This window comes from Cyprinus carpio, chromosome A25, assembly GCF_018340385.1.
Source record: "Cyprinus carpio isolate SPL01 chromosome A25, ASM1834038v1, whole genome shotgun sequence".
In the NCBI taxonomy this organism is placed as follows: domain Eukaryota; kingdom Metazoa; phylum Chordata; class Actinopteri; order Cypriniformes; family Cyprinidae; genus Cyprinus; species Cyprinus carpio.
Window position 1 is genome coordinate 18,393,237 of NC_056596.1, and position 11,363 is coordinate 18,404,599.

Consider the following 11,363-nt stretch of genomic DNA (forward strand, 5'->3'; position numbering starts at 1 on the left):
TGTATGTGGGGCATGGTCATGCATGATGGTCCCCTGGGTGGCAGCATAGAGCTACATCCTTAGATTAGACATTCATTCTTGTAATTATTAGAAATGTAACTTTTTGGATTGCCAGTTCATATCATGGTCTGCCAAATATTCTATTTATAAAGTAATTCAAAGTATAATTCATAGTAGAAATATATTAGTATCACTCATAGCTTCATCCTATCAAAATGGCAAATTATTACAATAAGACTGAATAGGAAATCTGACTTTGCATAAACAAAAACAGAAATGTGGTTTATCAGAGTTGCAGTAAAACTGCATCTGAATTATGGTCGTTATTAACCAGTTTGCATACTTGTCCCATGCTGTACTTGTCTAATTAATATGTAAATAGACAAAAAAATGCCCAAATCTTTCCCACCTTTTTTTTTCTAACAACTACCAAAAGAATGGCTATAATTCTGTACATAATAATATTAAAACATAAAACTATTTTTTTTTCCTATGCATATATAACTTTTTGATTGACTGTCATTGGACTAAAGCTCAAAAGTTTGGGGTTAGTAAGAGCTATTTATTTATTTGTTTGTTTTTGTTTCTTACGCTCACCATGGCTGATTGTATTTGATCCAAAAATAGTTATCCAGTAATGTAAAATATTTTTACTACTTAAAATAACAGTTTGTAATATTATAAATATTATACCTGTCTTTACTGTCACACTAAATTTCATGCATCCTTGCTAAATAAAAAAAAAAAGTGATTAAAGACATAAAATGATCTATTTAAATTGTGTTTTAGTTTTTGGCTGTTTATTTCACAAACTGTGAAATCCAGAAACGTCAAAATGAACAAAGTAGATAGCAATACTAATTATTTATTAGTTTATTTATTTATTCTTCAAAAATGCTCCTTGTGAATTTATGGCGTGACTCACAAAATCCATTTTTTAACAGTCTTGGATCTCTTAAGGATCTTTGTTGCTATAGAAACCCAACAGGAAGTAAATAAGCTATTTTCAAGACTAGGTTCAATTATTCAGCAGTGTGACGCCTCTGCATAATATAAAAACAGATTTTTAGCTTTAGTAAGCATAAAATAAGTTAAAGCTTTGCTTATTTGTGTGGATGAAGCATATGGAAGTCAAAATGTGTCAAAATAGCTGAAAACATTTAAACGTCCTGAAGTGTAACGTTATTATAAGTGTAACATTATTATTAGAATTATATTATTAAATTTGTATTATTATTGTGCATGCAGTTTTCATAACCATATTAACCAAAAGACTACATGAAATATTATACCTTTTAAAATTCATTTGTCACACCACTGAACAATCGAAATCTAACAATAATGAAGTCAGGACAATTTAAAAGTGGGGGTGGGGGGCAAAAAACAAATAGTGACCAGTTACAGCATTGAAACGTGGAAACATGTACTCGTTTAAAAATACATCAACTTTAACCTTAAAAAATGTCTATTGTCCATGTCCATTTGTCCGCTACTCAAATATTACCTATACATATTACATATCCCTGAGATTACATGTTTTGCTGCAGAACAATGCCAGGAGAGAATCTGAGAATATCGTAGGTAAGAGACACTGGATCTAAAGGAATTGTTTTCTGTCCAGAGTTTCAGTGATGATACTGCCTCCTGTCCGTAGTCATCCTCCTCATCACCTCGCTGCTGAACTGGTACGTGAGTTTCTTCTTGACCTTTTTGACCTCGCCGGTCTTGCCGTAGTTGCGCAGGGCCCTGGCCATCTTCTGGTAGGTCATTCTCTTGCGGTTGCCTTTCTGCTGGCCCCAGCGGCTGGCAAGGATCTCCTTGTGTTTGGAGGAGAACTGAAAGATGCCTCGCTCTCGGTCCACCCACCAGATGCAGTCCCGCATGTCTCCGTCCTGCAGAAGGTCCAGGAGGAACTGATAGAGGCGCACTTTCCGTTTGTTTCCTGTAGAAGTTGATGTTCAGTTTAAAGTCTGGATGGCTCGCCACTTTTGATACCAAATATGATTTCTTATCAAAAACAAACTTTTTATTGTGGCTTAAGATCTGAGTAACACTTACTTTTGATGGTCCCATTTAGACATTCTATTGACTAGGTAATTTTGCAACTACATGTCAATTAGCAGTCATTAGAGTATTAGTAGACTGTCTGCTTAATATCTGCTAACATTTTATTTTGATGGTCCTCAACAGACATACTACTGCCTATAAGTCACTTTGCAAGTACTGTACATGTCAACTTATAACCTAACAGTTTACTAATGCACTAATGCCCTCGAGGCATCCTAGGTGTATTTGACTTTCTTCAGGCACATTTTATTATGGATACGCGCGCTTTATTTGACGACTTGTGGACTGTTCAACTGCAACACCCGCTGACTGCAATGATAGAGCTTGGAATAGCCAGGACAATTTTTTATATAACTCAGACTGGATTTGTCTAAAGAAAGAAGAAAGTCATATACACCTAGGATGCTTTGAGGGTGAGTAAAACACAGTCTAATTTTCATTTTTGGGTGAGCGAACCCTTTAAGACATTTTTGTTTGTAGCTCACCTGATAGAGTGCTGGAGATGCCTGGATGTTTGTCATTGTCCTCCTCACCCTCGGACACCTCAAAGGGTGGACTGCGTCCCCCGGGGTCCTCATCATCAGTACTGCAGTGGGGGACAGGGGACCGCTGGTACAGTGGATGGGGGACATAGGTATACTGTAGAGATAGACCAACAATCATCAGACTTGCCTTAACGCTTCTGTGGCTCCTTATGCTAACCCTGACACAGGGACTCATATAATCAAAGTAATGAATGCTATCAACCAACTCGGTACAAGGTGTATTTTTTTAATTTTTTTTAATGAAGTCGTAATTTTGTATAAATTCACCAGTACTGAGGGTGCACTAACTCTCAGAGCTGGGACACATCTGTGGTAATTAACTGCATCCAATCCACCTGCGCACCCTGACGAAACCACCTGAGAAGGAGAGAGAACATGCAAACTCTACAAAGAAAGGAGTCAAACCAGGGACCTTCTTGCTCTGAGGCAAAAGTGGTACCCACTGAGCCACCATGCCACCCAACCTGCATCCACAACCTAAACCACCCTTAAGACTAACCCTCTGTGGGATGTGAGCAGGTAATACAAAAATGTACGAATGAGGTCATACAAACTCACATGAATTCGCAGCCAACTAAACAAAACTTTCAGTGGGGAGTGAGCAGTTCATTAGAAAATTTACAAATGAGATTGTACAAATTCAAACTAATTCATCACTAGTTTCCCAAAACAATGGAAACGTGATTTTTAGTAATAAATGAACCTGCAAATGAGATTGTACAAATGTATATGAATTTGTCACCAATTTTCCAAAATTGAAAATGCACCTCTAAACCTAGCCCTCAGTGGGATGTAAGCAGGTCATACAAAAACGTACGAATGAGGTCGTAGAATTTCACACCAATTTGCCAGTATGTATGAAAACAATCTTTTTACTTTAAAAAAGTATGAATCTGCACCCCGAAACAAAATCCTCAGTGGGGCATGAGCAATTCATTTGAAAATGTACAAATTCATAAACATTTGCAACCAGTTTGCTAAAACTTAACATTTTTAATAAAAAATGTGAACCTGCGCCCTAAACCTAACCCTCACTGGGCATGAGCAGGTCATAGAAAATGTACAAATAAGATTGTACAAATTTTATTTTGAATTTCTTAACAATTTTCCAAAGCAGTTGAAAATATATTATTTGTAATAAAAATAGTAAAACCACACCCCTAAACCTAACCCTCAGTGAGACATGAGCAGGTTGTAAAAAAGTACAATTGAGATTTTGTGATTTTTGAGAATTTGGCTTTTTATTTTTTTGCTAAAGCGTGTAATAGTTACAAATTGTCATGTGTTGTCTACATTGTAATTTCATTGGATATTAATGCAAAATATAAAGCAAAATATCAATCAAATGCAAATGATCAGGCAATATTTTGTGATTAGTGTATCAGTCGGACATTCCCCCACACTTATTTTCAAGCAAAAAAAAAAAAAAAAAATTTGCTGGTTTTGCATGATCTTGTATAAGTATCAAATATTTGGAAACCACAGAATTACTTTACATTGAAAGAGGAAGTACAAAAACTCAACTGTCAACAGAAAGGGACACACAATGCCATGGTCCCAGATTTACAAATCAAGTGCAAATCACATTTTGCTTCCAAATCGTCCCAGAGAACCACAAAGTTTCATTTCTATCAGCAGAATTCCATCACACAAACACATTTAGTGCATTAGTAATCTTTTTATATGACCTGTTTATTATTTAATTATATTTGGAGTAGTGTATCTAAAATGAAAGTTTATATTAAGTTATTTTATTTATTAACTAATTTTAAATGTATTTAAAGTCACCATGAAATCAAAATTTAAAATTCTTATTTTTTTTAATGTAATACTGTAGTGTTTATACTAAATAATTTATCCTTGCATTATTATTATTATTATTATTTTAATTCATGTGCCCTAATAATCTTTAATCAAAAACGTTAACCTGCCCTCCCCCTCAAAACGACTCATCTTCTCTTCTGGTCACGAGCTATGGTGCAAGGGCAGAGCTAGTGACGTGAGGGGTAAACACTGGGGGAAAAACTGAAGCTAATGCTTCACTTTATAGAAATCAATACATTGACCAGTGATGACGCAAGCCATGGGGGAGTATTCAGATCTGCCTCCATTTTATTAGCAACGCCCTAACTTCCAACGATCCAGTTAGTTCCCAAAGGACGGAATCAAGTCCCGCCCTCTCATTTCAGATGCCGTTTCACTCGGATAGATGTCACAGCAGAGAAAAAAAAGACAATCGCTACTTCTGTTTCATGCCGACTTTAAAGAGATAAATGCATGTAAAACCTGGTGCGATGTTATATGTTAGTATTCCTATTCATCTCAGTGGCAGTTGCTCGGCTGTTAAAACTCTGCACTCCGGTAGCTCTCACATCTCATTCACTCTTGCCTATATTCAAACAAGCCGTATCAAGATGCACTGGGTCAAGGGGTCAAGATTTGGCTGGTTAGCATGGTCAAGTTTGTCCCAACAACATCAGCTTATGTGCTTTCTCTGTGCATTCTAGTGGTGCCAACCAAAAATGCAAATTTAATTATTACTTCCTCATAGTATTGGGGCTCCTCTCTCTCTGTTAGGGCTACTCTCCAATAGCACTGCATTGGACACTATCGACCACAACATTCTTTTGAATGGACTAGAAAATTATGTTGGCATTAGTGGAATTGCATTGGCATGGTTTATTTTATGCTTATCTGACCATCATCAGTTTGTAGCAGTGAATGGTATGGAGTACCACAAGGCTCAGTACTAGGACCTTTGCTTTTTACCCTCTTCATGTTACCCTTGGGAGATATCATCAGGTAACATGGTGTTAGCTTTCACTGTTATGCCAATGATACTCGGCTCTATATTTATTTGCGTCCTGATGTACAAAAATACCAATCCACAAAACTAATGGAATGCATATTTGATATAAAAAAAAATTGGATGACTACTAATTTCCAACTTCTAAATTCTGCAAAAACAGAGGTATTAATTATCGGACCAAAAACCTCTGCATGTAATAACCTAAAACACTGTCTAACACTTGATGGCTGTGCTGTCAGTTGGGAACCTAGGTGTGCTATTTGATAGCAATCTTTTCTTTGAAACAGCATTTTCCCACCTTAAATATATCTCTAAACTATGACCTATGATCTCAATGTCAAATGCAGAAATGTTAATTAATGCGTTCATGACCTCAAGGTTACATTATTGTAATGCTTTTTGTAATGTAATTGTAATTGTAATGTGGTTGCACTGCTCGCTTAATAAACAAACTCCACCTGTTCCAAAATGCAGCAGCTAGAGTTCTTACTAGAACCAGGAAGTATGACCATATTAGCGCAGTTCTGACAACACTGCACTGGTTTAAATCTTGCTAATTACTTATGAAGCCATGAATGGTTTATCTCCTCAATACTTGAGTGAGCTCTTTTTACATTATAGTCCTTGACGTCCGCTGCAATCTCAAAACTCTGGCCATTTGATAATACCTAGAATATCAAAATCAGCTGCGGGCGGCAGATCCTTTTCCTATTTTGCACCCAAACTCTGGAGCAGTCTACCTACCGTTGTTCTGGAGGCAAACACACTATGTCAATTTAAATCTAGATTAAAGACCAATCGCTTTAACCTGGCATATAGAGTACATAGCACACTATCACATTTCTATAATTCAAATACTTGAAAGAATTGTTACGCTGCATTAACTAGGTCAACCGGAACCGGAAACAGTTCCCATAACACCCGATATACGTGTTACATCGTAAGAAGAATGGCATCTACGCTAATATGTCCATTTCGTCCTTAAACTGATGTCACTGTAGCCATACGGATCCAGTCTGTATCCTACAGTCCTGAATGCCAGGAGAGACCATGTCTGCTAGATGGGCTTCAGAGACAGATCCCCTTCGAAGACCTCATGCGACCATCGGCACAAGACTACTGGAACCAGACAAGTCCTCTGCACAGACCCTGTGGCCAGCTTTGACTCCTTCACTGATGTAATCAATTATCACGAGGAAGGAACTGGACTGATGTTCTGCATGAGCAACTACCATTTAGATGAAAGGCAATATTCACAGAAATAGACCTACTCAGACAAGAGAGTACCAATGATTTTTGACATAAAATCTGGCACAACACATCTTGACAAGGCATATTTGAATCAAACGTGAGTGCAAAGGAGATTTGTGTGGTATAGCACTGAATAACAACTTTTATTTTGGTATATTTCGCAAACCAGTTAACCGCAAACATCAGCTCACAGCCAATCTCATTGGTCAACTCAGTGAAGCAGTGAGAAAATTTCAGACTTCTTGGATTCCGAAAAATCATAGATGGATCAAACATGAGAAAATCAAAGCGAGCCCATTATAATCAGTTATACTGTCTACAATGGATGCAACTTGACACTGACAGTAAACTGAAGTTCGATTTTATTTCTGTAATGCATGGACCTGTGATACTTCCGACAGCAGTAAGAATGGATTTAGAACTTATTTAACATTTTCAGTGTAGGCAGCCTTTAGCTGTTGAGGCACAGCGCAACAATTGTCACACCTGGCGTAGATAAAATGTTAGGCTTTAGGTTAGGGTTAGAGGTTAGCATTTACATGACCAATCAAACCTTCAGAAATGTATGTGGGTGGGGTTTGTGCTTAAGTGGTTTAGGAAGAATGGAAGCTAAATTGTATGGATAAGCCTAATTTTATAATGCCTTTATTTTGTGTGTGAGTGTATTTTTAAATATATTTTGAAATGTAATTGATTCCTGTGATCAAATCTGACTTTACAGCATCATTACTCCAGTCTTTTGCTGCTCAAGAAATTTTTTTGGATAAGTATCAATGTTGAAAATTGTATTTATTTACTTATTGATTTATTTATAGAAACCCTGATACACTATCATGCAAACATCTGGGGTAAGTAAAATGAAAAAGAATTGTGTTGATGAGCTGCTTTGTGACTGTGAAGGTCTTTCGCTCACATATCTTGTGTAAGAGTGTGCATATATTGTGCAGCAGCGGCAGCAGCAGCAACAGCATTTAGTCAGGAAAAGACAGTGTTGAGCAATCAGTCTGTCTCCTCCACTCACATCCTGCCCATCTCTCTTTCTTTTTCATTATCATTTCTTTCTTTCAGACCTTTTCTCTGATTACAGTACGCTGTTAGACTAGTCCTGCAGAACTTTTATATTTTTCTTATTTTACTCAGAATATTTTACTGAATTTTGTACTTCTATTGAAAGGCCACAGTTAATCAGTTCATAGACATTAGATAGATAGATAGATAGATAGATAGATAGATAGATAGGTTTGCTGACTAACCTGTGGAGGAACTACAGGTAAAAGTGTTCCCATTCCTGAATCTACGGATGGATGGAAGGACTCCACATCTCCGTAGCGGTATGTGCTGGGATGCAGCTCTGTGAAATGGTTTCCTTGAGGCGGCTCAAATTCACCGTGATGGCCATGAATGCCTGTGTAGTCCCAGCCACTTTCTGCATGACAAACGGCAAGGGAGAACAAACTGAGTTTGAAGTTGATTTAAAAACTGGTTGTTGGGCAAATTGAGAGCTTTAGATGTTCAGTTTGTTTCTTTTGATTCTTTTTATGCTGTTAAATTACATTAATTAATTATAGAACCAGTATCCATCAGTATCAGAATCATCACACAATAGATTAACAACACGAATAAATATCTATATATGTGATATATGTGATTATATATGTTATAGAAATTACATATATATATATATATACTCATAACTTACCAGGATGAGTCTGAGGGTCAGTACTGAGATACGGGTAGAAGTCATATATTGGCCGAGTGTCTGGATCATATGGAATTAATTCTTCTGACAACTGAAAATAAATAAATAAATAAATAAATAAATAAATATTCCACCCCCCCAAACACACATTTTTGCTTTTTACCTATTTATATATAAAGGTCAACTAAATTGCACTTATACAAAACTACAATAAAGACAAATAAAAATAATTATAGTTATAGACTTGAAAAATTTAACATAACAGAATGCAATCTCTCATATACTTACAGGTGAAATTACACAGCCATCCATTCTGTAATGCAACATGAAGCCCTTCACTCATATATCTTCTTCTGTGGCGTCTATCTCACAGTTTCCCACCTGTTTACAGAATATTGCATAACGTGGAAATTACTTCACAAGAGCGCTGTACTGTGGTATCGCTTTTCAAATGGGCAAATGAGTCGAATCTTGTTTTAAAACTCTTCTGCCTTCAGCTTCACCGTCCTGATGTGAGAAAGACGAAATTTCCTGTATTGCCCATAAGTGATAAGGCTGACTTCACTAAAGCATCTGGCCTCTGATAGGTCAAATGTGGCGACGACTCGTGATTTTTCATTTATGACACTGTTAAGGGATTTCGGCCAATCATTATCCAGTTGATGGGTTGATTCTATGTGTATCTCCACCATCTCTTATAATTATATGTTTTAATAATTCATTAGTAAAGTTGACAGATGATACATTTGACCAATTTCAAAAAGATTATTAAATAAATTGTGTGCACACTCCAGGCCTACCTACATAAAAGTACATAAAATTTTCTATTCTTAAATATAAATTTTTACTATTTTCACTGTTTCAATGGATTCTTATTTGTGGATTCTTTAGAACAGTTAATGCAACGTTGTTCTTTTGTGTAATACATTAAATTTGTAATTATATCTATGAGCAAAGCTAAAGAAAAACACTGTAATATTTTTGTAACTGTGTTTCTGAGTTGTGGAGTAAATAGACTTTGTGTTGTGGCCTTTAGTCAGTCAATCAGAGGGAAATTTTTACATGTGCTATTGTCTGAGAATCATAAACTTCAGCGTTCACCCAAAGTGAAGTTCTGAGAGAGCTTTGTTCCCTTTTTAATCAAAGCATCACACTGTTATCGCAGGGTTTGAGGAAGCAACTACTATTGCAGCATAGACAAATGCATTATTCTGTGTTTGCTTGGATATTCATATGCAAAACTCAATTGACATTAGGTGTGTTTCCGGCATGTTTTAAAAGTGGAAAAATATCTTGATATAGAAAAATATCTATCTACACATTATTTTTTAATTTTTTTCTAGAATTGTAAATAAAACAAATACTATTGGAGTACATTCTGCAAGAAAATACTATTTTAGTCATTCTACTTCAATATGTCGTGCTTACTTCAATGTTTTACTCGTCATTTCTTTGTTATTATTTGTAAAAGTTACTGTCATCTATTTTGAATAGAAATCTTTAAATACATGACAGCCTTATTAAAAACACTCCATAAACATGCAAACACACACACACACACACACACACACACACACACACACACACACACACACACACACACACACACACACACACACACACACACACACACAAAGTAAATGGGGAAGTTTGGAGTTTTCACATTCACTTCCCCAAAATGTGAATGTGAAAGACTTTTATGGACACTTGTGTAATGTCATCTCTTTTCTGGAGTTGAGTACCCTGCAAGTCTTTTATTTTTGGATTTAAAAAAAATCCCTTAAAGGAGATTCAAACATTATAATTAATGACCTCGGAAGAAGAAATTAGATGTTTTCATTTTGGTCCTCTTGAATGGTTGATTCTGATTTCAAACTGAGTTATATATAATGGTGTTTTGACAAGACTGTTTTTAACTAGCTGACCAGTGCATTGTGACTCCTGAGCGGGAACCCGAGGGTTTTGAGAGTCTGTGTGTTCTCATGTTTTCCCAATAGTGCATTGCAGGGTATTTTCAGGCACCACAGGAAGTCCGTTACATCTGCACACACACGCACTCTCTCTCTCTCTCTCTCTCTCTCTCTCTCTCTCTCTCTCTCACACACACACACACACACAGTCACTGTCTCTGTTGCACAACAGTCCTTGAGGAGCTCTCTAACTGTCTCAGTCTAGAGCAGAGGCAGTCTAGAGCAGAGGACAGTATCCACCATTAAGCTTGAGAAAAGTAGAATTTTAGATGTTTTGTTAATTGTTAATTTTCCTTATTCAGTCGTTTTGGTACATTTCTCAGATCACAATTGGAATTCTCAAAATAAATAAATAAATAAAAATAATTCAACCTCCACATAATCTAAATTTGTTCAACCTCCACATCATCTAGTCAGCTGTGCAAATTATAAAAACAATTTCTCATTCTTCTGAACAAATTTCCAATGCTTTGGTACATTTATGCAATTGATTATGTACAGTTGTCTGTTTCCTACATTATCAATGGCTTATGACATGTTGCTCAAAATATATTTTACTGGTTCTCTGTTGAATTACCCCCAAAACATCTAGGCATTATTTCATTGCATAAGTTATAAAATGCAAAATGGCTGAACTAGTTGTCATAATCTGTCACGTATATTTTCCATAGAGACTTTTTTGTAAATGTGTCCTGAATTGATGAATTGCACAGTTAAATTTTGAATTTCACCAATGAAGGGATTCTCTAAAATAGTTCAGAGATGCACCTCATGAAGAGTTCATACTGTAAAACAGTACTGTAGCACGTTGTAGACCTGCAAACTCATAACTGATGAATTGATTTGTAGCCAAGTACTTTTACATGTACTGTATTTTTGGGAAGTAGAGAAAGTCTATTGTCAGAAAACGTCTACAGGTCATTACCAACACTGTAATGCAATTTGGCAGTGAGTATGATGAATTATTTTATTTATTTTCTGCTGTACAGTAAATGACAGTATACTGTATTGTGTGTTTATAT

At 36.1% G+C, this 11,363-nt stretch overlaps 1 protein-coding gene across 3 annotated transcripts; it reads right to left on the reverse strand.

Annotated features, from left to right (window-relative positions):
• Positions 1-858: 858 nt before the first annotated feature.
• On the reverse strand, positions 859-8,931 carry LOC109050804 (transcription factor PU.1-like). Of its 3 annotated transcripts, none has more exons than XM_042715780.1 (6): positions 8,660-8,931; positions 8,372-8,462; positions 7,926-8,098; positions 2,880-2,969; positions 2,553-2,706; positions 859-1,942 (listed from the first exon to the last, which is right to left on the reverse strand). In XM_042715780.1, exons 1-6 carry the CDS (start codon positions 8,696-8,698, stop codon positions 1,626-1,628), a joined length of 864 nt encoding a protein of 287 aa, XP_042571714.1. In that variant the 5' UTR covers positions 8,699-8,931; the 3' UTR covers positions 859-1,625. The 3 variants fall into 3 exon arrangements, with proteins under 3 accessions (XP_042571714.1, XP_042571715.1, XP_042571716.1); XM_042715781.1 differs by having other exon boundaries at positions 2,901-2,969; positions 8,660-8,930; XM_042715782.1 differs by lacking the exon at positions 2,880-2,969 and having other exon boundaries at positions 8,660-8,925.
• Between the last annotated feature and the right edge of the window lie 2,432 nt (positions 8,932-11,363).

Coding starts and splice junctions, on each gene's coding strand:
- LOC109050804 (XM_042715780.1), bottom strand. CDS start 8,698: ATGTTGCATTACAGAATGGATGGCTGTGTAATTTCACCT. Junction 8,463..8,659: donor ATGGCTGTGTAATTTCACCT/GTAAGTATATGA, acceptor ATTTATTTTCAG/TTGTCAGAAGAATTAATTCC. Junction 1,943..2,552: donor CATCTCCAGCACTCTATCAG/GTGAGCTACAAA, acceptor CAACTTCTACAG/GAAACAAACGGAAAGTGCGC.